General features: G+C 37.8%; 3 protein-coding genes across 3 annotated transcripts; 1 reads left to right on the top strand and 2 right to left on the bottom strand.

Annotated features, from left to right (window-relative positions):
- Positions 1 to 552: 552 nt before the first annotated feature.
- LOC112157762 (potassium voltage-gated channel subfamily F member 1) lies at positions 553 to 2,557 on the bottom strand. Its single transcript, XM_024290747.2, has one exon. The coding sequence runs from the start codon at positions 2,208 to 2,210 to the stop codon at positions 717 to 719; it is 1,494 nt and encodes a 497-aa protein (XP_024146515.1). The 5' UTR covers positions 2,211 to 2,557; the 3' UTR covers positions 553 to 716.
- Positions 2,558 to 4,113: 1,556 nt separating this feature from the next.
- On the top strand, positions 4,114 to 11,177 carry pdia6 (protein disulfide isomerase family A, member 6; the record flags this gene model as incomplete). Its single annotated transcript, XM_024290748.1, is given in 13 exon segments — positions 4,114 to 4,347; positions 4,622 to 4,763; positions 5,946 to 6,003; positions 7,118 to 7,244; positions 7,357 to 7,463; positions 7,541 to 7,674; positions 8,368 to 8,482; positions 8,620 to 8,760; positions 8,828 to 8,912; positions 8,985 to 9,057; positions 9,129 to 9,287; positions 10,501 to 10,597; positions 10,678 to 11,177. Coding segments are annotated over 13 exon segments (1,329 nt in total). The 3' UTR covers positions 10,750 to 11,177.
- On the bottom strand, positions 11,096 to 26,466 carry hpcal1 (hippocalcin-like 1; the record flags this gene model as incomplete). Its single annotated transcript, XM_024290749.1, is given in 4 exon segments — positions 11,096 to 11,467; positions 13,031 to 13,136; positions 15,983 to 16,439; positions 26,388 to 26,466. Coding segments are annotated over 3 exon segments (576 nt in total). The 3' UTR covers positions 11,096 to 11,375.
- Between the last annotated feature and the right edge of the window lie 223 nt (positions 26,467 to 26,689).

Raw genomic sequence — 26,689 nt, 5'->3', positions numbered from 1 at the left:
TTTTCATTTTTTTAGGCTTATTTGGAATTTAGCTAATATTTAAGCTACATGCTAGCTGTTTTCGCTGATTTAGGATTTTTTCAGTTTTTTAGGCTAATTTTTTAGTTTAGCTAATATGTCAGCTTTATATAAGCTGTTTTAGCTAACTTAGGCTTTTTCATTTTTTAGGCTAATTTGGAGTTTAGCTAATATTTCAGCTGCATGCTAGTTTTTGGCTAATTTAGGCTTTTTTGTAGGCTAATTTGGAGTTTAGCTAATATTTCAGCTATATGCTAGCTATTTTGGCTAATTATACCTTTTTTGGTTTTTAGGCTATTTTGGAGTTTAGCTAATATTTCCGCTACATGCTAGCTGTTTTGGCTAATTTAGGCCTTTTTCTGTTTTTTTTAGGAGTGTTTTGGAATTTAGCTAATATGTCAGATGCATGCTAGCTATTTTGGCTAATTTACGCTTTTTTACCCTATTTTACCTGGCTATCAGTTTCAGCATCTTCAGCGGGCAAATTCAGCTTAGCATTCAATATATCTAGTTTTTAGTTATTTAAAGCTAATAATGGTTGAGATGTGTGTTTTACATCAATTTTATGCATGACCCGATTAGTTGACTAATTGGAAAAAATAATCATCTATTAGTCGACTACTAAAATGATGTTTGTGGCAGCCCTAATATACATATACAAGTTCCTCAAACTTGATTTGGAGAGGAGGACTCTCTTTTCAGGAGAGGTAATTGTCAGAGCTCTCAGCTGAGGTGTTGTCAAAGCTCGTTTCCATGGTTTGGGGTTGAAAGCCCGCCCCTCCCCTGCTGCCATCCTTAAGCACAGGTATGTGGGTGTCGCTGTGACAGGTGCGCGTAGACTCGTCCCACCCCGCTGCGCCGCAGATGTGTTTATGCTCCCCGGGAGGAGCCTCCAGCTCCCCGGTGCGCAGCGCCATCAGTTCGATCTCGTGCTTGGCCGCCGTGTCCAGGACCTGTTGCTTGTTGTAGAACAGGACGAAATTGTTGATGATGGGATGTATGGGCAGCGCGATGGCGATGACTCCACATAGAAAGCTGATGGCGGCGTTGCACCGACCTAAAGTGGTTTTGGGGTACACGTCTCCATACCCGACGGTGGTCATGGTGATCACAGCCCACCAGAACGACTGAGGGATGCTGGTGAACAGCGTGTCCGGGTGGTTCTGCTCCATAGTGTAGCCCAAAGCGGAGAAGAGAAACACCCCAACGCCCATGTACATCAGCAGGAGTCCGAGCTCCTTCAAGCTGCTCTTGAGGGCAGATGTGAGGGTCTGGAGTCCAGACGAATGTCGAGCCAGCTTAAAAATGCGCGCAATGCGCATTATGCGTAAAGCCTGCACCGCCTGCTGCACGTTGGCCAGCTCCATCACACCCGCGCCGATTGATGTCAGGATCAGCACCACGAAGAAAGGCATGATGGCCATGAAGTCGATGATGTTCATGAAGGAGAAGAAGAATTTGATTTGGTTTGGAGAGGAGATCAGGCGCAGCAGATATTCAACAGTGAACCAGCAGATGCACACGGTCTCGATCACCTCCAAAGTTGGGTGTTCGGTGAGGTTCCCCTCCGAGTCCGGCACCTGCAGCTCCGGAATGGTCCCCACGCACATCACCACGGAGGAGATGAGGATGAAAATGAAAGAAACTATTGCAATAACGTGCGCGGGAAGCGAGGACTCCGGCTTCTCCATCAGCCTCCAGACGGAGATCTGGAAGCGCTGCCAGCCTCCAGCGGACGGATCTCCTTCTCTGTCCACCAGGATAGTTCTCACTCTCTCTGCAATCTCTGCAAGTTCGTCCTCCACCTCCTTCAGGTGGCTTTTGCAGCATTCATCCAGGAAATCCGAACCGATTTTCCAAAATTCCATCTCCTTCATGAAGCAAATAGGACAAATCCCCTTTTTCATGTGGATCTCTCCATAATAATACAACTCAATGATGCACTTAAACGCCTCTGGGTCTCTATCAAAATAATACTCTCCTGTCTCCGGGTCGTAATCGTCACACAAAGATGAGATTTCTTCGGAGGATTGGGAGTCCAGCAGCTCCGCCAGCCGGGTGTCCGGGTAGCGGTTCAACACCTCCCCGTAGAGCACCTGTTTCACTCCGCCAATGTTCACCACAATCTCCGCTTCCTCGCTGGCTTCGGATCCGTTACAGTCCGCGTACCGAGATCTCTGGATCCCCCACATTCTGTCCTCCGACGACAAATATTTCCACAAAAAAAAAAATCTGACGGATCAAAGTCTGCAGACGCACAATAAAAAAAAACAACTAAAATCGTTTTGTTTTTGGATGAACGTTAAATAAAACGCGGAAATATGTCAATATATTTAGGATCCGCAGCGTGAAATCTCCGCAGATTCATTCAGTCGTGTTTGGCTGTAAACAGTGCGCCTGTGCGCTCCGGAAAAGTTGGATTTGAGGAGCGTCTGCCGTCAAGTCAGCTGTGTCCGCGAGGCATTTCCGGTTAGACATGTCAAAATAAAACGTCTCTTCCGGTTATACTGTTAGATTAGATTAAATGGGACTGGAATAAAGAAAATGCTTAAAACGGAAATAAATAACGTGCACAAAAACGCAAAAAATCTGGGGTAGTGCAAGAATAAATACATAAATAAATAATAAATAAATAAAATTATGTCATTCAGAATATTTGATACAAAGATATGGAAACAAAGATTAAATAAAAAATGTGCCATAAACTAATTTAAACATTTGGTCTGAATTTGCTAATTATAATTATTATAGCATAACTAGATAATCTCAAGGGTCATATTATTATTTTTAAATTTTAAATAAATAAAAAAAATCAATATGACACAACTCTTACTTAAAATAACAATTTATTTAAATGGAACTAAAAATCAAATACGGTTACATTATAAACTTTTTTTTCAAAATTAAACATAAAGTATCAATAAAAACAAGTATTTGTTAGCAAAAACTATCAAAGGACTTAGTACTAATATTCAAAATATTTTTTCTTAACAATATAAATGCATGCAATGCTCATCATTACACCAAAATGATCCATAGAAAAAAGTTGGTAGGAATTGGTCAATTGTTGTTTACACTTTTAGTCCAGTCAGCTGTTCCTTTCTGGGCACCTAATGCAATATTTTCAAATGAAGCTGTTTTTAAATAGATTTTTAAGTTTTTGTTTTCGTACTAATTTTTATTTAAATTAATAAAAACAAAAAAATACACTAAAGAACTTGATATAAAGTTGCCACTTCTTTCACTGTAATATTTGTTGCCTGTTTCGCACTTTGTCTCCATCTAGCGACAACATTACCACACTGCATTTTTTACACTTGGATGACAAAACTATAATATCAAAATCTATAAATAAATAGCCTACATTGAAATAAATTATTTTACCTCTGTTCTTTATTTTTTATATAGTTCTAAATAATAAAACGTACATTGTATGTTTTTCAAATGTTGTTTTAAAAAGCCAGACATATTTTGTTGTGTAAAGAATTTTTACACAAGTGTTAGGCTATTTGCATATTATTATTTTTTTCACAAAAATTATAGTTTGGGTTCAATATATATTTATTCGATATTTTCTTTGGTAGCTTTTGGAAAAATTAAAGTACCTACTAGTGTTAAAAAATCTTAAACTATTCTACTGTACTTATTTTTTTATTTAAAATGTTCACCACAATAATATATTTGATTTCAATTTCTATGAATAAATGTGTAGTTAACAACAAACTCTGCAAGACTGGATAGCATTATTTTCATTATTTTTGCTTGTTTTAGTTTAGATTTAGCTTAGATTTCCCACCAGGTATAGTTTTGTTACCTGATACGGATCAAATATTTACTTAAGCTTTTGTCACAGTTTAATCATTTGGAACAATAAGCAATGACCTGTGTTGTCTTTTAATTTGCTAAATTCTAAATTTTTATCTTTTTTGTTGTATGTAAAATAATGTATGGATGCAGTTACTATATTAATCTACTATATCTTAAAACATGTGTCTTCGTTTTGCATTTATTTACATGTTGCATCCCATAATAACACATTAAGAGTGAGTCAGCGTTCGCTTCTCTCATGTCGTCTCGGTGCAGAAACGCTACGCTCCTTCTCCTCCAGCCGTCTCCGCTTGTCCTGAACGCCGCTCCATTCAACTACACGGCGGGCTCTGATTGGCTAAAAGCCGCGTGCGGGCTCGTGGACCAATCAGCGTGGGCCACGGTGAGACTTTCTTCCTCTGATACTTGTGCGGGAGACCCAGCAGCAACAGAGGACTGCCTGGTGTTTCATCCGAGTGGACGAACAGAAAGAAGTTAAAGCCATGAGACCGCTTTTGCTTGGTAAGTCTTTATTTTTATTTGCATAAAATATGAATAATATCGACATATTAACGTTAAAAATACATTTGAGTTCTCCTGCTAGCTTAAAGGGCTAACTTTTGTCGCTGGACAGGCCTCCGCGAGGGCTAATAAAACTAAAAAAACACCCAATTTAGCTAATTTTTTTATACATTTATTTAGTATATCTCAGCGTAGATGTTTTTTCCAACAACATTTAATTGAAAGTAAGTGGTCAAACTTTCTCCTAAGCTAACCACCTTTGTGTTTTTCGTAGGAGTGCTGGGCTGCTCGCTGCTCCTGTCCGTGGAGGCTTTGTACTCCCCCAGTGATGATGTTGTCGAGCTCACACCTTCCAACTTCAACAGAGAGGTGATTCAGAGTGACAGTCTGTGGCTGGTGGAGTTCTACGCTCCCTGGTGAGTCTCTACACCTGCTTGGTAGTTTTCTTGCACTGTTAGCATCTTTTAATCTGGAGATTCAGAAGAGTTTAAGGTCAATTTGCTCCCACTTCCGGTTTGAGACTAAGGAATTCTGCTACTGTTATCTTAATGAAGGGCTACATCACTTCCAGAGCAATAGTAATACTATCAAAAGGGTACAAACTTCTAACAAATGTCAATTTAAAATCATGTAAAGTCCAAAATTGCAAAATGAGTGTATTTCTTGATCTATAATCTAAAGAAACCTTTCATAAATGAGGCATATTAGCTCTTTTGGGCGTATATTCTTGTCTTAATTCATTTAGAATACAGGCATAAAGGTCATCATCTTTTGATCTGTTTTAAAAGCCTTCCCAGTGGTCTTTTAATTATTATTATTCAGTTTTTAGCCAAAAAAATGTTGCTTTATAGGATGTAGTTTCTGCAGAATGGCAGAAGTTTATTACAAATTAATCTCTAAATTGTTGGCTGGATTGTTGCTGTGGAAAAGCCCGCCCCCTTCCCCATCGTCCTTCTGTTTATGTGCTCTCCTGCTAGCTTACAACTCCAGCTTAACATTAGTGGTATAACAAAAATAGCGCACAATATTGGAGCTATCCAGCTGTAGTTTTGCCAACTCGAATGAGGAAAATAAGATGTTTATGGGTCTGGTTGTCTACATGTAGATTCATCAGAGTGGAGCAGTCTATTCCAATCTATTCCAACTTCATTTTTCCGTCTGCTCTTGATTCACAATGATTTGATACTCAGAAATGCAGCTTTAAGCTTATTTTTCTTTATGCTTGTCCTTTCTTCATGAGAAAAATCCCACAAGAACATGTTAAAAACACCAAAAACTGTTTTCATTAAGTGGCTTTCCTATGTTTGGGGTAGAATAAACAATAGAGGAATACGTGACCTGAGTTTTATTACATAGAGAGCTTAAAATAAAAGCTAGTTTAGAAAATGTATGGGGAAAAAGTAAAATATTTTGTGTTGTGATTGAAAAGAATCCATTGTTTTGCATTTGTTTCATTTGCTTAGTGATGTTTGAAGTCTCTAATTACCAGGGTTTACTAAAGGAAGAACTTTAAATCTTGATTTGTTCCTCAGGTCAACTGAACTTATTATTATTATTATTTTTTTTCATATATATAACTTATCTCTGTTTGCCCTCAGGTGTGGACACTGTCGGAATCTCGCTCCTGACTGGAAGAAGGCAGCAACTGCTCTTAAGGTAGGCTTTTATTTTGAAGGAATGACACCAAATCTGAAGCAAATTTTCTGGCCAATTTACACAAATGAATTAACTGCAACATTTTTGAAAAGAAAATCGCAGTAACCGAAATTTTGATGTTTTAATTCACCTAAAAAGTCACAAATAACTCATAGAAAATTTTCTAAAACAAGTTTTGTTTTTTTTGTCAGCTAAAATCCTTAAAAAAATTACATTTAGGATTTTTGGGGGCAAATTCCAATCCCAATTTAAGAAAGGCAATTTTTTAAATGGGGAATTTACTTAAATTTACATGCAAATCCCCAGACGATGGATATTTTATAATGTAAAGCAAAGTGGGAGAGATCCTGTATTAAAGGATCTCCAACCGTTTTAATTTTTTTCTTTGATCAAATAAAAAACAAAGTTTGTTTGTTGCTCTAACCTTGTTGCCATAGAAGCTAGAACATTCTTTATTGTATTAGAAAGTAGGTTGTTAAAGCTTAAAGTGGCATGTTTGTATCTACGTTTTATGTAAAATAATCTTGAAAAGCATAAAAAGTGTGAAGTTGTTTCATTTAAAAATGAACTGTCAAATGTAGCTTTGAAAACGACAAAATATTATTTTAGCCCGGTCGGTTTTCCTCACACTCTTCTGAATGTCGTCTCCGTCTCACGTGTTCATGTCGCGGCGGCGTGCAGTTAGCAGCAGCTACTTGATATGCACAGTGAGATCAGCCTGTGACTGCAGATTCAACAATATAACGTTTGCAGTAAAATAAGATAAAGTGATCAACATGGAAACGGCGAGCGGCGCTTATGCAAATGCAATCACGCCCACGCACTTCTAGAAATGCAGAAGCTGCAGCTCAGATGTTACTTCAGAATCAGTCTAGATGCTGTTTTTGAATAAAGCAGAGATTTATCAACTATAATGGGGAAAAAATGATGATTTGATTGAAAATGTTTTAGTTTTGTTAGTTAAATCTCACCTAACTGAGGTCTTAAAGTGATTATTTTAATCTGAAGGGTCAAATCTGATCTATTTGTAGCATTTGCTTGTTTTTTTTCTCTACAAATATTTTTCCCAAACTGTGGAAAGTTCTCCTTTTGATGGTTTGTGAATTCTCTTCAGGGAATCGTGAAGATCGGAGCTGTTGACGCCGACCAGCACAAGTCACTGGGGGGCCAGTATGGAGTCAGAGGGTTCCCCACCATCAAGATCTTTGGAGCCAACAAGAACAACCCAGAGGAGTACCAAGGTATAGAAGAGAGGTGTGCACATGCGTAGAGATACCTGATGCTTTAAACTCGGCCACACGAAGACTCGTTTCATGCTGCAGGAAATGACTTTGATGCTTGTTTGTGCCTCAGGGGGGCGCACTAGTCAGGCCATCGTGGACGGAGCGATGAACGCCTTACGCTCTCTGGTGAAAGACAGACTCAGCGGGAAGTCCGGTGGCTCGAGCTACAGCCGACAGGTAAAGGAAACGCCGTAAGAAGGAGTTTACTGTGGATTTAAGTGACAGACGATAGACGTTTGATTTGTTCTAAACAGAGTGATGGCGGCAGCGGCGGCAGCAGCAAGGATGTGGTGGAGCTGACCGACGACAACTTCGATAAGACTGTCCTGCAGAGCGATGACGTCTGGCTGGTGGAGTTTTTCGCCCCCTGGTGTGGACACTGCAAAAAGTACGTTTGGCAACAAACTCAATCGCACGAGGAGCCAAAATTCAAATTATGGGCCGAACAGGATAAACATTTATTGAACTAAACTTTAAAACGTAAATTATAAACTTAATTTATAGCATTACCTGGGATAATGCTAATGTGAATGTTGTAAGCTGAATTTTTCCGCTGACGATGCTAGTGCTGATAGCTAAAACCGCTGAAGCTGAAAATGCTAAATGCCAAAATTGCCTAAAACAAAAAAACTTAGGTTAGCCAAAACAGCTAGCATGTATCTGAAAAAAATAGCTAAACTCCAAAATAGCCTAAAAAATCTCAGTAAATGCCAAAATATTCTAAAAAAGAAGCAGAATGCTAATTTTTAAAACTAACTTTTAAACATAATTATTAATAAAAAGTCAGGAATATCATTCCAGAATAAATCAACTATAACTTTCAGTATTTTACTCTCCATAAAAATATTTTTTGTCAAAATTATACAAGTTAGAAATAAGCTGAAGATAACATCGGGTCATTAATAACAATAAAATGATCTGGAGGGCCGGATCCGGCCCCCGGGCCTTGACTTTGACACACGTGATCTAGACACAGTTATGACTGTTCTCCTTAAAGCTCCCCTGTTTTTAATTGTAACCTCAATGAAGTCTGTGATGTCAAATGTTCTAAAAAACATCTTGATTCTCGGTGTTCGGTCAGTCTGGAGCCCGAGTGGGCAGCTGCAGCCTCAGCAGTGAAGGAGCAGACGAAGGGGAAAGTGCGCCTCGGAGCCGTGGACGCCACTGTGCATCAGGTTGTGTCCAGCCGCTATGGGGTGAGTGTAAACGCACAAATCTGGACTAATGTGACAGATTTTAAGGCAAATAAATGGTCAGATCTGACATTGATGCTGAAAGTCTTTTGATAATCGCAGCTTTTAGACTTCAAACCTAAAACGTCTTCCTGTTGTAGATCCGTGGGTTTCCCACCATCAAGATTTTCCGTAAAGGGGAGGAGCCAGAAGACTACCAGGGAGGCCGAACCCGTGGAGACATCATTGAGAGAGCGTTGGATCTGTTCTCCGACAATGCTCCTGCTCCTGAGCTGGTGGAGGTCAGTTTTATTTATTAAAATATTGATTCTGGGGAAAAGAACCCTAAATGAAATACGTTTGTCTCAGATCCTGAACGAGGAGCTCCTGAAGAGCACGTGTGAGGGCAGCCAGCTGTGCGTTATTGGAGTGCTGCCTCACATTTTGGATACAGGTGAGAAACGCTCGCGCACACGGAGACGTTTTCTGCTGCCGCCGCAGCTCACGGTCTGCTGCTCCTCTGCAGGTGCGGCTGGCAGGAACGGCTACTTGGAGGTGATGATCAAGATGGCGGAGAAGTACAAGAAGAAGATGTGGGGGTGAGTCGTCGTCGGGACTCGTGTGCTGCGTCCGGGTGACGGTGGACGCTCACCTCCTCTTCTCCTCACAGCTGGCTCTGGACCGAGGCGGGCGCTCAGATGGACCTGGAGTCAGCGTTGGGCATCGGCGGCTTTGGCTACCCCGCTATGGCGGCGATCAACACTCGCAAGATGAAATTCGCTTTGCTCAAAGGTTCTTTCAGCGAGAACGGCATCCATGAGTTCCTCAGGTACGACGCTTTGCCTTTAAAGGGAAACTAAACAGGGGAGTTGGAGGTCGACTCCACCCACAGACAAAATGTGGAAACCCAGAAGGGGCGGGGCTTGGGGGCGGGACTATCATTAGGTGTGTTAGAGATTACGCGCACCTCGCCTGGATCATCGGTGAGACCAGGCGGGGAAAGGCGCCTCAGATAAAAAATACAGTTGAAAAATATCCACTGGGGTAATTTGATGTCCATTGTCCCAGAGAAATAAATAGTTAATTTTTAAAGGAAACGAAATAATTTAACTTCAAATGATTTGAAATTTTGTTCATTTTTACATCAGTGATTCACTATTTTCCAGAAAGAGTTACAAAATGCGCAAATTTCCTTCATTTAGTGCCAGTTATTTCTGCTCAGCATCATGTCGAAGTACAAGAAGTGCCAGGACACCGTTTCCCACAATGCATTGTTTTGTAGTCATCAAGGCAGCTTGCAGTTAGCGCAGATTTCCAGCTGCATCCACCTCTTTCTCGCGATATTTTCAAGATGATTGACAAGTGATGTCAGAGTCAAAACTACCCAAAATGCACTGCAATCCAGACGACCTGCACACGCCTGCATGATTTCAAACACGCCTATATTACTGGAGCTGCAGATCATGACATTCAAATGTAATACATCAATTTAACCTGTAGGGGGCATCACAGAGGTGGTTTTTCACAATATTTCCAAGAATTAAACAGATTTATTTCAATTTGTTAAAAATTTAGCATTGACCAACTTTTAAAGCCCCACTTTTATAGAATTCAACAGACAAAAAATGTTGATTTAGGGTTTGATTGTCCTTTAAGCACTCACGCTGATCACATTTTGATTTATGATTATGTTGTTTTTAGCTAATATTAAAAGAAAAAAGCAGTTTTCTAAATTTGCCTTCAAGTTGCTGCTGAGAGCTCTCTGTTCACAGCCTTTCCTGTAATCCAGATGCTATCTTTGATAAGGAAAATTAAGACGTCTAGTCATCGACGAGTGGATGCATCATAGTGGAGCTTATGGTCCGTCAAGGATATTTTCTACACACAAACTTTTCAAACTTTTTTTTTGTCTGTTCCCAAGTCACAACAATTTAAATAAATACTCAAAGTTACAATTTTAAGCTTAATTTTTGTGAGAAAAGTGCCACAAAAACCCATCAGTTAGTCTTTAAACTCACAGCTGCTGTTTTATCTTTTATCAGGGAGCTGTCTGTGGGTCGGGGCTCCACCGCCACACTGGGAGGAGGGGTCATGCCCAAGATCCACGCCGTAGAACCCTGGGATGGTAAAGACGGACAGGTGAGACGCTTTAAGGACCACTGTGGAGATCCGTTTGATGAATCGTTCCATAAACGTTCTGCTTTCTGCTCCCCCTCCAGCTCCCCGTGGAGGAGGACTACGACCTGAGCGACGTCGACCTCGACGAAGACTTTGAGAAGGACGAGTTATGAGTCTGAACGGGATCCGATCCGACTCGGTCTGGTCTGGTCTGCGACCCCGTCCCCCCTCTCCTGTGGACGAATGGGAGGCCCGGTTACTGAAAACCTCAAATGACAGAGAGGAGCTCACAGTGAACTCTCCTGCTTTTTAAGAGTGAATACTTTTACACAGCCGAGGGAGGAGGCGGAGCTTTTAAATGTCCCATGATTCATTTAGGTCTCCGCTTCATAACGTGGGCCGTAAAAGTGGAACTTTAAGATGACAAAAATGTATATTTTCTCGTTTCAATCCAGTCAATGTGAGGTAAAGTGGATTTCGGTGTCTGTTCAGGACGGGGGAGCTGTGGGACGTCTTGTGTAGATTTTTCTTACACGACTTTATTTGTGTGAAACCAACATGACTTTTTTTGTTACAAAAATAATAAAAAAAACAAAACAAACCACGGACGTTTTATTCACAAAAAAAAAAAAAAAAACTGCGCACATGCAAAATCAACAGCATAAAGGAAATCTGTTGTAATCCTTGATGTTAGGTCATAAATATACAATTATGGCACTTCACGCAAAGCAGGAATGTTCAATCCGGAGCTCGACATGATGGGAAATGGATGAGAACAGGCGGGTGAGCGTGGTTTGGACTAGCGAGAGGTTCCCTGATCCGACTGCAGCAGCCTCACGATGGAGGGGTCGCTCTTGGCACCTTTGATGAACTCCTCCAAAGACAGTCGACCTGTGGAGAGAAGGAGGACACGGATCTGTAATGATGAGTTGGGTCAAAAAAAAAGCTGATGTTGAGGAAGTTAGCCAGCAGGGGGTGCTGTTTCCCTCAGATGAGAGAATCGGTTTTTAATATACCAAAGTGAACTTGGAGATACTCAAAAACATCAGTTAATCATGCACAAATCTTCAAACTTTAAGTGATTAATGAAGACAAAAAGAAAAAACCATAAACTAGGTCAACAATAACAAGTAGTTTTATCAATTAAAAAAAAATAAAATCCAATGGAATTATTTTATCCACTTTTACACTAAATCCAAATGTTTTGATAAGTATCTAAAAACTGAAATCACATTTAAATGTTCAATAAATGTGTTTTACATATGTAACTTGATATTGACAGAATAGTCCATTCAACACAGGGACGGGGGAGCACAAAACCCTTTCAAAATAACAGTTTTATGTCATTTTGATGATGTAGTGTTTTATGACAGAGTTAAATCATTAAAAAATGTTGCATTAGTAAATAATTATTTTGTGTGAATCAAATCATCTAATGATATAATTATATAAGGGAGTTGTCAGTGTGGTTTTAAAGCAAAACTTGAATTTTAGAAAAAAGAATAAAAATAAGCAAATACAGTCACCAATAATTGAGATCCATTTGAGTAACATTTGAAATATTTTTTTTAATTATTGCTCTTGTAAAGTATGGTGCCCCTAAAGGAAAAAAAAACTGAAGAAAAAAAGTTTATTTTTTAAATTTTTGGTTACTATTAAATTTTAAGTAAAAAAAATATTTTCTTTTTTTTCTGGTTATCATTTGGTGCGCACCAGATAATGACACATTTTTTTTTTACGTTTTTTTTCCTGGTTACCTGAATTCTTTATTTTTTCAAAAAAAAAAGTTTTTGTTTCCTGGTTACCAGAATTTTTTATATATTTTTTTCCTGGTTACCAGAATTTTTTATTTTTTCAAAAAAAAAAGTTTTTGTTTCCTGGTTACCAATTTTTTTTTCCTGGTTACCAGAATTTTTTATAGGTTTTTTTCCTGGTTACCAGATTTTTTTATTTTTTCTTTAAAAAATGTTTTTGTTTTCCGGTTACCAAATTTTTTTATTTTTTTCTAAAAAGAAAGTTTTTGTTTCCTGGTTACTATTTTTTTTCCTGGTAACCTGAATTTTTTATTAATTTTTTTTCCCCCTGGATACCAGCATTTTTTATTTTTTCTAAAAATAAAAGTTTTTTTTCCTGGATACCAGAATTGTAATTTTTTTCTAAAAAAAAAGTTTATTTTTTCCAGGTTATCAGAATTTTTGTAGTTTCTAAAAATAAGTTTTTTTTTTTTTTCCTGGTTACTATTTGGATAGATAGTAACTGGTGAGCACCTGATATTATATGGTGAGCACCATATAGAAACCAGATATTTTCTTTTTTTTTTTTTTTTTTTTCAGAAAAACACATTTAATGTCCCTTTAGGGGCTCCGTAGGTAAGTGAGTTTTTCTATTCTAAATATTTCTAAGATAGTTTCATCCATTTCTGATTTAACGACTGAACCATAACAGCAGCTTTACCATCGTTGTCGATGTCCATCTGCTTAAAGATCTTGTCCGTCCTTTTCTCTGGTGTTGACTCATCCTCAGGCATCTTCATCACCGACGACACCATCTTGTAAATCGCCTGGAAAAAAAAAAAAAGGTGATCAGCACTCTCGTCATGTGCTCATTGATCCTATTGATCGACTCCATGAAGGCTTTCACTCTAGACATAACGGTTCCCACACGTCTTACGAAGCTTAACTTGGAAAAATACAGAAACGGTAGAAATTTTCCACGACTTTTCCAGTCTTCTTATGCTTTTATGTTTCCCTTTTTTGGCTCTCCACGTTCATTTGTATCAGCAAACAGACTGAGCTAATATTGATACGTCCCTGCAGGACGCTCAGCTGGAAGAGTAAACACGACCAGCGAGATAAGAAAAACAGCAGCTCGACACGGACGGAAGAGCTGATGAATTTACAGCAGCAAGTAGGAATTTGACCAGACTGATTCATTTCTGAAATAAAATGCATTTAACACAGGGAAATTAAAGCTTTAGATAAAAAATATATATATAATAAATATTTATATGTCTATAACTGCAATATATGAGTGATGAATAGTAAAAAAAAGTTAAAAAGTATTAAACTCACACTAGTTTAAACCCTACCCTCTATATCTTAATATTTATTAATAGTATTAAATAAGAAAGCTTGTCCAATCTTGTGTTTTCTTATTCATACAGGTAAAAAATGAGCCACGTTGCCCCAAAATAAACCAACTTAATTGTATTTTTTATTTTAAAATCTATTCTGTATGATGAAACAACCTATTACTTAAAAATCAAACTCAATTAAATTCATTTTTTAATCGTATTTTTTGCATCACAATTCAAAAATATCATGATTATTAGACTTTTTTTGGTACAAAATATTGTAAATAATGTATAATATGTAAATGTGAAGTCTTTTTTAACTAAAAACTAAAAAAAGTTTATAATATTTTAAATTTTCCTAACATGGATTTTACATTATTTTAATTATTCTAAAATAAGCCTACTTTTTTGTCTTTTAATCCTATGAAATAAAGCCTTCAGTAAAGCTGTTTTTATTTTCACATAACTGTGTAAATGTTTACTAAGCATTCGCACTATAGAGATTCTCCTGCTCAGATCTGTATGTGGAATGTCTGAGGAATTTTAGGCTACTTTGGAGTTTAGCTAGTATTTAAGCAATGTGCTAGCTTTGGGGCTAATTTGGCATCTACTCAGGTTTTTTTATGCTAATTTGGAGTTAAGCTAATATTTTAGCTACAGGCTAACGTTTTTGGTTAGCTAACTATCTACTTGGGTTTTGTAGGCTAATTTAGAGTTTAGCTCTTTATTTTAGCAACAAGCTAACGTTTTTGACTAATTTAGTTTATGAAGGAAAATTAGGCTACTTTGGAGTTTAGCTAGTATTTAAGCAACGAGCTAGCTTTGGGGCTGATTTGGCATCTACTCAGGTTTTTTTATGCTAATTTGGAGTTAAGCTAATATTTTAGCTACAGGCTAAAATTTTTGACTAGCTAACTATCTACTTGTGTTTTGTAGACTAATTTAGAGTTTAGCTCTTTATTTTAGCAACAAGTTAACGTTTTGACTAATTTAGTTTATGAAGGAATTTTAGGCTACTTTGGAGTTTAGCTAGTATTTAAGCAATGTGCTAGGTTTGGGGCTAATTTGGCATCTACTCAGGTCTTTTTATGCTAATTTGGAGTTAAGCTAATATTTTAGCTACAGGCTAACATTTTTGTTTACTGAGGAACTTTAGGCTACTTTGGAGTTTAGCTGGTATTTAAACAATGAGCTAGCTTTGGGGCTAATTTGGCATCTACTCAGGTTTTTTATGCTAATTTGGAGTTAAGCTAATATTTTAGCTACAGGCTAACGTTTTTGGCTAGCTAACTATCTACTTGGGTTTTGTAGGCAAAATTAGAGGTTAGCTTCTATTTTAGCAACAAGTTAACGTTTTGACTAATTTAGTTTATGAAGGAATTTTAGGCTACTTTGGAGTTTAGCTAGTATTTAAGCAATGAGCTAGCTTTGGGGCTAATTTGGCATCTACTCTGGTCTTTTTATGCTGATTTGGAGTTAAGCTAATATTTTAGCTACAGGCTAACGTTTTTGGCTAGCTAACTATCTACTTGGGTTTTGTAGGCGAATTTAGAGTTTAGCTTCTATTTTAGCAACAAGTTAACGTTTTTGACTAATTTAGTTTACTGAGGAATTTTAGGCTACATTGGAGTCTAGCTAGTATTTTAGCTACAGGCTAACATTTTTGACTAGTTTAGTTTACTGAGGACTTTTAGGCTATTTTGGAGTTTAGCTCATATTTAACCGAAACACTAAAAATCTTTTCAAAACTCTCATGTATTAGTGATTTTTAAGCAAATTTACTACACATTTTTCAGAAATTTAGGTCGACTTTAGCGTTTTTTCATAGTTCTTTAATGAAATTTAAAGAATATGAAAAGTTTAAAAGATTTTCCTGTCGTTTAGAAAATTTAACATTTTGCACATAGCTTTTACATTTTCAGCAAATCCCTTCAGCAATTAAAGTAAATTGCATCACCGTTTTCATCAATAAGCTTCAGTGACTACTTTCAGCAAAAAGCCTTCACACTAGCATTATTGCAGGTATTCCAACTTTTCTAGTTTCTTAATTATGTTTGTTTCTTAAAACATTTTTTTCTTTTTACAAAGCAGTTCAGTTTTTTATTTCTTTGAGGAATTATCCTTTGCTAGGCAGTTGATTTATTACATTTACAGCTCACCCTGAAGACATTTTATTTCATTTCCGGTTACAGTTAAAATGAAACTCTCCTGAATTACAAGCAGTTCTTTATTAAACTTGTAATCGTCCCACTTTGTCATTTCACGAGTCGTTTCATTAAACATCTCCAGGTCTATTCGTCAAAAGCGCCGCTGTGAAATCACCTGATCCTCACCTGAACGATCTCCAGCATCTCCGCCCGGCTGATGTAGCCGTTCCCGTCCAGGTCGTACATGCTGAACGCCCAGCGCAGCTTCTGCTCCAGACCGCCGCGAGACGTCACGCTCAAGGCGATGATGAACTCCCTGAAGTCGATGGTGGCGTCGCCGTTGGTGTCGAAGGTGCGGAAGACGTGCTCGGCGAACTTGGAGGCGTCTCCGTAGGGGAAGAAGTTGGCGTAGATCTTCTTGAACTCCTCCACCGTCAGGTGTCCGGTGGGACAGTCCTTCAGGAAGCCTCGGTACCACTCCTGCAGCTCGTGGTCGGTGAACTCCGTGTTCTCTCTCAGGTCGTTCAGGACTTCGGGCCGCAGCTTGCTGTTCTGTTTCCCCATGGCGGGAGCAGAAAGCTCGTCACTGTTCCGCTCTTCCTGGCGCTCCCCACGTCGGCGGCTGCTCGGCTTCCTCTGGCTCCTACAGGGGACCGACAGCCCTCATTAACATCCTTGTGTGACTTTCATAAATGATTCATGGGTTCAATTATCCCTCTTAGAGCTGTATTTGATCACCAACATGGGAGGAAGAATATTCCCAAAAGCTGGAATCTGGACAGAAGAGAAAAGCCGTTCAAGTGATTGAAAACTCTCCAGAAGGAGGGGGAGCCCGGGTCTCCTTGGATACAAATGACTTCTCTGTCAGAGCGATAATTCATCGACCCTGCCCAGCATGGTGGAGGGACAAGTGGCCCGGAGCATTGTAATTCTCAATAAAGCCACTTTCTTTCTGAAAAAGGTCAGGCTGCTGTTCCAGTGAGGCCCACACACTCGCAAAATAATAAAAACCCAAACAATCGCCCCGTTTTTACGAGAAAATACTGCAGCTAATTGACCATAAGGAGGTGGAATTCATTTGCTGATTAAAGGAAAACACAAACGATGACTCACAAATACCGACGTAACCACGGCGGTGAAGCACCTGGACCTATTCACACCTGCTTTTTTTTGAGTCTACAATCTGCTAATTCATGTATGCAGGGGTGTTGGTTTCAGCTAATGAGGGAGCATAAACAACCAGATTGCTTGATGAGCAGACATGAACTGGAAGAGTAAAAATAAACGTTTTTCTTCCAAAGAAGTCTTTTTATTCTACAATAAAAATGGCTGAAAAGTTGAATTTTCCCAACAGAAAATGGTCTATAATTCTTAAATAATTATTTGTTCTTTGATGGCTGGACTACAAAAATAAAAATGTTTCTGCTTTCATGTAAATATTTTCCTTTAACCAAATTATTAGCTTTCATTTGACTTTCATTTTGATGTCTTCATCAATCACACAAGGGACCAAAATCCAAAACACAATTTAGGTCACGGGCCGAACAGGATAAACATTTATTGAACACCGTAACTTTTGAACATAATTATGAACTAGATATATAGTATTATCTCAGACAAAGCCAGTGTGAATGCTGTAAGCTGAATTTGGCTGCTGAAGATGCTAGTGCTGATAGCTGAAGATGTTGAAATCGATAGCTAAAAATGCTGAGCCTGATAGCTGAAAATGCTGAAGTTAATGGCTAAAAACACTGAAGCTAATAGCTGAAAACGCTGAGGTTAGCGTTAGATAGTTAGATAGACAGCTAAAATTTTAGCTAAATGCCAAAGTAGCCTAAAAAAACAGCTAGCATGTAGCTGAAAAAAATAGCTAAACATCAAAAAGGTCCAAAAAACCTGAAAAAAGCCTAAATTAGCAAGAACAGCTAGCATGTAAATTTTAGCTTAACTCCAAAAACAGCCTAAAAAACTAACTAACTGACTAACTTACCAAAGAAAAGCTTGCATGAAGCTGAAATATTAGCTAAACTCTAAATATAGCCTAAAAAGCTAAAAAAAAGGCCTAAATTAGCCAAAACAGCTAGCATGTAGCTGAAATATTAGCTTAACTCCGAAGCAGCCAAAAAAAATTATAGTAAATGCCAAAATAGTCCAAAAAGCTAGCAGAATGCCAATTTTTAAAACTTTAAAACCGTAACTTTTCAACATATTTATAAATAATAAAAAGCGAGGAAAATTATTCAGGAATAAATCAACTGAAACCTTAAATAACTTTGACCACTTGAACTGGGACCTTCTTGATGTGACGCAAAAGCGCAAACCACTGCACCACTGTGCCACCGTGCGCCCTACAAGAATACATTAAATTGAGAAAAAACTTGTAAATAAAAATTGAACACAAATTTCAAGGACACATGTAAACTTTTTAGCAGTTGTTGCATGCTTAAAATAGAAAACTGATGAAAAAAATGTCACCACCTGGTGGATTTTTACAAAAATAAATTAATTTACCATTTTTTCCCCACAAATTTTGGGGAAATTTAAAGATTCAATTCAATAAACTTCTTGTTGAATTTTTCTGATGATGGAGGTTAATATATAAAGAAAATTGTTATTAAAATTAAAAAGAAATATTTGCAAAAAATTATTTCATAAAACTTTAATACCACTGAACCATATGTAGGTAAATATGATTATGTAAATGTGTATATATTTATGTTTATATGTTCATTTAAGATATAGATGAGGTTAAATATTCATGTAAATATTTTATTTGTTTGATATACTTTGATTTACTTTTGTTGATTTCGCGATACGGTCAGATAATATAAAATTTCTTCTTTCTGCTCCTTTTCATTTATTAAATATTATTGCTTCATTTTGTATTATTTTGATGTTTTATATTGTTATTAAATGAAATTAATTTAAGAGAAATGAGCTAAAAATAGTATTTCTGACTGTTATTTTATGCAAATCATGACAAAAAAATGCTGTTTGGAAAAGAGAATCTTTGGGATGTAGAAAATACCAACAAGTTTCACATTCAAGAGAATGTGAACAGAGAGCTCTCAATTATAGGTGACAGGAAATGGGGGCGGAGTAGCACTATGGGAACTTCTGCCACTCTGCAGAAAATATTTACTTAAAAAAACGACACAGATGTTTGGATTTAGGCTAAAAACTGCTAATAGATTAAAAGATTATTGGAGTGGATCTTTTTTTTCTCTTTTTTTAAATGGGATTTTTAGGCATTTTGAATTTGGCACAGCCAAAACGGATAAAAATAAAAAACGAAGTGGTGCAAAATGTTCCCAAACGTGGCATCTTATACAACGTTCAACACAAAAAGGAAAAATTGGAAGTAAAAGCATATTATACTCTGTGCTAAAATAAATCAAGGAAAGTAAACAAACCAAAAAGCGCCTTTCATTTGTGTCCAGTGAGTGGGAGAGAAGGAAAAGTGAGATGTGTGGAGGCAGGGAACAAGAAAGAGTGGAAAAAGTGTGACACATACAGAAGAAGAAATACTATTTCCAGCGATGCTGCGTGATCCGCTTCCCTAATACCACTCTTTGAATTACATAATGACTTCTCCGAGTAACACCTCTGTGTTACTTTTAATGGTTTCAGGAGAAGAAGACGTATTGGATTCAAAACGATTCTATCTATCTGGGAAAGAAGAGATTAGTGGGATTTTGGGCTTCTGCAGACATCCTCATTTCATTTATTTCACGTCAGCGAAATGTAATTTCCTGCAGTCTTATGAATCAAAGTCACAGAAGTGACTGAAAGGAGTTTTTGAAAAATAGCTCCTGCGTATAGTAAGAAAAAAAATATTAAGAGTTTTTTTTGTATAGTAGGGCTGCTATGATTAGTAGACTAATTGATGACTAATCGACTATTACAATAATCGACGACTTATTTAACGGGCGATTAGTCGTTACTTTATATTATATGGAGTCAGACTGTAGTAATGTTGACACTTATTATAGCATTATGATAGTTTTTTGGACTATTTTGGCATTTATTAAGGTTTTTTGGGCTATTTTGGAGTTTAGCTAATATTTCAGCTACAAGCTAGCTGTTTTGGCTAATTTAGGATTTTTTATTTTTAGGCAAATTTGAAGTTTAGCTAATATTTCAACTACAAGCTAGCTGTTTTGGCTAATTTAGGATTTTTTGTTTGTTTGTTTTTAGGCTAATTTGGAGTTTTGCTAATATTTCAGCTACATGCTAGCTGTTTTAGCTAATTTAAGATTTTTTTTCTGTTTTTTGGCTATTTTGGAGTTTGGCTAATACTTTAGCAACATGCTATCTGTTTTGGCTAATTTAGTATTTTTTTCTGTTTTTAGGCTATTTTGGAGTTTAGCTAATATTTCAGCTGCATGCTAGCTATTTTGGCTAATTTAGGCGTTTTCATTTTTAGGCTATTTTGGAGTTTAGCTAATATTTCAGCTACATGCTAGCTGTTTTGGCTAATTTAGGATTTTTTTGTTGTTTTTTATGCTTTTTTGGAGTTTAGCTAATATTTACGCTGCATGCTTGCTGTTTCGGCTAGCTAAGGCTTATTTTTAATTTTTTTAGGCTAATTTGGCATTTAATTAATATTTTAGCTAGCTATCAGCTTCAGCGTTTTAAGCTATTATCTCCAGCAATTTCAGCTATTAACTTCAGTGTTTTTCGGCATAAGTTTCAGCATCTTCAGCTATGGTCACTAGGATCTTCAGCGGCCAAATTCAGCTTACAGCATTCACACTAGTATTATCTCAGGTAATGCTATATATCTAGTTAGTTTAGAGCTAATGATGGTTAAGATGTGTGTTTTACATCCACTTTGTGATTCCGATTAGTCGACTAATAAGAAAAAAATAATCGGTCGACTATTAAAATAATCGTTTGTGGCAGCATTAATATAAAGTGATGGAACAGAAATGGTGTGAGTGATTTTATTAAGTGTCCTCTGTCTTTGTGTTGTCTACTCCGCCCCAGAAATAACATGCTGACCACAGTTCTTCCTCTCTGACACACAACAGGATGAGGAAGCAGCAGCACCTCCTCAGACTTTTCCAGAACAACTTGGAGCTACTTTTGTTTATTATTATTATTATTATAGAAAAAGAAACTTGGATTTTCCACCATTTGTTCATTGTTTAACCAAAAGGTGTTAAAAATAAGGCAGTCCTCGAGACGATACTTATGTAAGGGCGGGGGTTGTAAAAACCCATGGAGCTGATCTGTAAAAGTTGCTGGCAGCGAGCCTGAAACTGGATTTTTATGTGCAAGTTTTTCCACACAAACATGACGTACTGCTACAAGAAATTTACATAGATCCTTTTAGGTTCCTATCAGTACAGAATCATCTGCATGCATCTTCGTTTGTGTTTATAAAACCAGGATGAATGAACTGCACGGCAGTTTGGCTTTTGCAGCTCATCGTATCCCTGGAATACGTTTGTCATCCTTTTTTCATAATAACCTGACATCCAAAAGACTTATTTCCCAGACGACCCCCCCATACCCCCCTCCTCCATACCGTCCTGGTCTGGAAACTGGATTTGTTAGGTTTATATCAAGTGCAGAATCTGTAAGCACTGCTTGATCCACAGCAGTCCCTCGTGATTGCATTTCCACATTCAGTGTTTGCTATTCCCCTCGATTACACTACCCCCCCACTCCCCAAGCCATCACTGGTCTGCATGGTCCACTATTTCCAGTGGGCTGCTCGCCTAATGAGACTGATTCACACAATCTCCAGCGCAACATGCACCCCCCCCACTTCCCTGAGGCCGCGGAGGGGGCTCTTGTACATCCAGCTCCGCTGCTGTTTGTCACCATTAGTCCGACTCATTTCCTGTGTCACGACGAGGAGATATTTATTTGAGGTGGACGCTCGATACTTCACACACAGCAGGGAAAACGGAAAAGGGCTGCTAGGAAGGCAGTGTTGTTGTGAAGAGACACCGGTAGATTTGAAAGGCCTTGTTTGATAGTTACACACCCACTTCTGTGTTCTTGTAGCATTTCTCTCAAGATAGAGGACATTTATAAAGAAAATGAAGCTTAAAAATGCATTTTTGGCTATTTCTTCATACAAATCAGTTTGAAAAACATACCTTCGGCGGGCCATACGAATGCAGATAAATCTATGTATGGCTCCACTTTGATCATCACAGAGCCATCAAAGATAGGCGACAATTCTCTAGAAGAAGTAGTCTTCGAGGGACTCTAGAAGACTTCACTTCTAGGGATAATTTTGACGTTTGAAATAGTCTGTACTACTGTACAGAGCTGAAACAAGAAAGGACAACTACATGATATTCATCAATTCTTGTCTGTTGGACCGAACCCCATCAGTCTCATAGGACTCACGGGATTTGGTCGTGAGTCGTGATTTATAGGATTTGGTCGTGACCCTGTACTGTACGGAGCTGAAACAAGGAGGACAACTACATGATGTTCATCAATTCTTGAGTCGTGACTTACAAGATTTGGTTGTGACTCACGAGATTTGGTCATGGCTCACGGGATTTGGTTGTGGCTCACGGGATTTAGTTGTGGCTGACGGGATTTGGTCGTGACCCACGGGATTTGGTTGTGATACACGGAATTTGGTCGTGATACACGGGATTTGGACGTGATACACGGGATTTGGTCGTGGTTCACGGGATTTGGTCATGGCTCATATGATTATGTCGTGGCTTACGGGATTTAGTCGTGACCCACGCGATTTGGTCGTGGCTCACGGGATTTGGTTGTGGCTCACAGGATTTAGTTGTGGCTGACGGGATTTGGTCATGACCCACGCGATTTGGTCGTGGCTCACGGGATTTGGTTGTGGCTCACGGGATTTAGTTGTGGCTGACAGGATTTGGTCATGACCCACGGGATTTGGTCGTGACCCACGGGATTTGGTTGTGATACACGGAATTTGGTCGTGATACACGGGATTTGGTCGTGGTTCACGGGATTTGGTCATGGCTCACAGGATTTGGTTGTGACCCACAGGATTTGGTCTTGAGTTGTGACCCATAAGATTTGGTTGTGACCCACGGGATTTGACTCACGACCTACAAGATGTGGTCGTGACCCACAGGATTTGGTCTTGAGTTGTGACCCATAAGATTTGGTTGTGACCCACGGGATTTTGTCTTGAGTTGTGACCCATGGGATTTGGTTGCGACCCACGGGATTTGAGTAGCGACCAACAAGATGTGGTCGTGACCCACAGGATTTGGTTGTGAGTTGTGACCCATGGGATTTGGTTGTGACCCAAGGGATTTGACTCACGACCTACGAGATGTGGTCGTGACCCACAGGATTTGGTCGTGAGTTGTGACCCATGGGATTTGGTTGTGACTCACGGGATTTGACTCACGACCTACAAGATTTGGTCGTGACCCACAATATTTGGTACTGACCCACGGGATTTGGTCGTGACCCACGAGATTTGGTCATGGCCCACGGGATTTGAGTCGCGGCCTACGAGATTTGGTCGTGACCCACGGGATTTGGTAGTGATCCAACAAGATTTGAGTCGCAACCTACGAGATTTGGTAGTGACCCATGAGATTTGGACGGACCAGTAAGACAATAGCAAAATAACCTGTGGTAAACTTGTTATCTGTAGCTTTGCTTTTGTTTTGTTTTCGTCTCAGTTGGAAAAAAATGCCTCAACCAACCTAGTAGTCTAATCACGTATTTTTTCAATATTAGAGCTATTATTATTATTATTATTTTGACAACAACATTGTAATTATTGTGGTGTCACACCTGATCATTTTTATAGCAACTTCACAGCGGTGAGACTAACTGAATCTTACCCAGACGTGCCACGTGCTTGCACAGAAACGCTTTTATTTCTTGATCTCTTGTTGTGACGGTATTTCTTTTCCTTTGCTCCCCCTAATGGCGGAAATACGCATTGCAGCTACTTCTTTAAATAACTATAACTCACCACAGGAATGGGCTAGAAACATTCTTTTTTTTCCTCCCTCTTTATATCTTTTAAATGGATGGATTAAGTCATCTAGAAGGCCAGATGTTTGACACCCCTGGTATGGACAGATGGGAAATGGGGGTGGGCTTACTCTGTACCAACAGTTAAATAGGCGAATTTTCTAATGAACTACTCTGCAGACTCTGACTTTTGATTTGGCCTAAAAACAGCATGATAACGACTAAAATACCATTGGCAACGCTTTAGATCAAAAAATGACTCTTCTGTCACATCTACGGCTCACATTTACACCGGTATCACCAACACCTCAGCTCCTTTCTCTCGATTTACAAAGACACAACTTATCTCTTTTCTGCAAAAACCAAATTCTGCATTTGTGGTTCTCTTTTGCAGCACGAGACCCTATGGCTGCTCACTTCTGACCTCAGTTTAGCTGCCACCACTCTTTACCAAAACTTCATCGTTTAACTCTTCTGGCTTTGTAGTTCCCACAACTCTACTTGTCTTCTTATAAACAGCAGAACACGTCTTGATTTCTCAGGCGTCCTCTAACTCTCAAAGATCTTGTAAAACAGCACATATTTTAAGTTAACTTCTAAACTTTTTCAATCATTTATCAAATTGTTATTATTACATTTGTCTTATTAGCTAATTTCTTTGGAACTAGCAAATAAAACGTATCACTAGGCTGTGGAACATTTTAATGCTTGTTTCTAGATTTTTATGTCTCATTATAAGATTTCTTGTTAATAAAGAATGACTTGCTGTATTGACAGATCATTTTACTGCTTTCGAGTAATATTCTTAAGTTTACTGTAGTTTTTGACTACCTGTTTTTGCTTTGTGAAGACATCAAGACTTAAAAAAAATCTTAATGAAGTAAAAAGACCTTTAAGTTTCAAGAAAATTTGTATTTTTTTCTGTCTTGCAAGAAAAACTGATCAAGCAACATTTTCAATAACAGTCATCTTTTGTATTAGCGATTTTTTTCCTTAAAATATCAGGATTTCTTGCTTGTTTAAACAAAATATTTTCAATTTTTTTAGAGTTTCTGACTTATTTCTGGGGTACACTGACTGTACCACCACAGGTATATCGTCAGGACGACTATTTTTCCATTCTACAGCCTCTTTAATATCTTCCAGCCACCTCTTCTCTTCTGTTTCTAACATTTCCTCCCCCTAAAAAGTTCTTTTTCCATCTTTCATCACACTTGTGGAACCTGTCAACACATTTCCTTCTCTGTCCTTCTGCATTTTCATTTTTATATTTTGTTTAGTACTTTGACATTATACATTTTTAAGGATAATTTGGCAAAAAGGATGCTCTCATTTGGATAAATTGGTCAATCCTTCACAATTATATATATATTATGGCATATTTTAAATAAATAAGAAGAAAAAGTTAAAACATTTAAATTCAGAGTTGGGTGACTCTTCTTTTATGTTTTTTTAACAATATGACAAACTTTCTAAAGTTTTAAAAATAGTATGCCTTCAAACACAACATTATAGACATCAAATATGCCAAAAGTTGATCTAAATTTTGCATTTTAGCTTAAATTTCACAATAAAGAAAAAAAAATGAAGCATTCTACTTCTGATTGTCTACATTTTTAGAAGGAATCCAACATTTTAAGGACTACCACACATAATAAATCAGTTATCTGCTAAGCTTGAAGAAAAAAAAAAGTTCCCATCGGCTTTAGTGCTCGAGTGAGTATTTCTGGCTGCTAAAGAAAAACATTAAAATTGAAGCCCTGAAGAAAAATCCAGCTTCAAGCGCTGCTTTTTGGGACTTTCTCTGAACTCATGTCAGAGAAAATCATGCATCACATCCAGCTATATTCCCCTGACACAGCAGTAGCCAAGGCAACAGCGTAGTACTGATCAGGGCTTACGAGAGGCAGTGGAAGCTTCAATCTGGGCTGCATGGAACAAATACATTAAAAAAAATAGTTTTTTTTCAGCAAAAATGTCTATTTAAATCTATTTTTAAGAGTTTTCCACATTTTTTTTATTATTATTTATTAAAAAAACAAGAATTCAAACCCAAAAAACAGTTTACGTCCTTTTTTTATACAGTAGTAATTACAGTTTATGCTATAAATTTAAAAAAAATCACATTTTTATCTCAACACTACAAACATAAAGGGCATAAAGCAAGTTATTCTTTTTATAGGGAGACGTCAGTTCCATTTATTAAAAATAATAATAATAATAACGCAACCAAATGACCAAAATAATGCATTATAACATATCTAATAATGATTTTAATCATTTACAATAAACAAACTACATATTTATACCTTATTTTGTCAAAATGTACCCATTTTTAAGTGTGAAAATTGATTAATTTTGACTTTAACACAAAATATGGAGTAATAATACTAATTTAATGTATATATACTTTCAATAAAGTAACATATAGAGCTTTAAAATGTTCTTATCCTCAGCCGGATGTAATTTTCCAGCTGTTAAATGTACTTTCCAGTGTCAAGTAGGTGAGATGTGGAGGAATGGGTGTTGTCTGTGAACACCCTCCTCTGCTTTTCTTGGGGAAATTGCCTCAACTTCTAAGACTCGACAAACTGCTTTAATGAATGAAAACCACGATAAACGAGTAGAAACTTACCTCTGGAGTTCAGGGTCCTCCGGGCGCAGTTTTCTCACTTTATTTTGTGGCGTCAACTTCACTGAAAGAGCGTTTCCGAGTACTGAAAATACGAGGCGGGAAAATATTGTGGGATTAAAAAAAGTCCGTAAAGTAAAGTTGGGGATAAAAATAGACAAAAAGCTTTTTTAAATGAGTTAAGTGGTTTTTAGGGCAGGCTTGGACTCCGTTAGAGCTGCCTGAGGCGTCTTTATCATTTGGTGGAAGATGTGGCAGAGCTCGGTTTTCCGACTCGACCAAATCACCACACAACAGGTAGGTTT

This window comes from Oryzias melastigma, linkage group LG24 (genome assembly GCF_002922805.2).
Source record: "Oryzias melastigma strain HK-1 linkage group LG24, ASM292280v2, whole genome shotgun sequence".
Classification (NCBI taxonomy): Eukaryota; Metazoa; Chordata; class Actinopteri; order Beloniformes; family Adrianichthyidae; genus Oryzias; species Oryzias melastigma.
The sequence above is the reverse complement of the archived record's forward strand: the minus strand, read 5'-3'. Positions and strand labels throughout refer to the sequence as shown.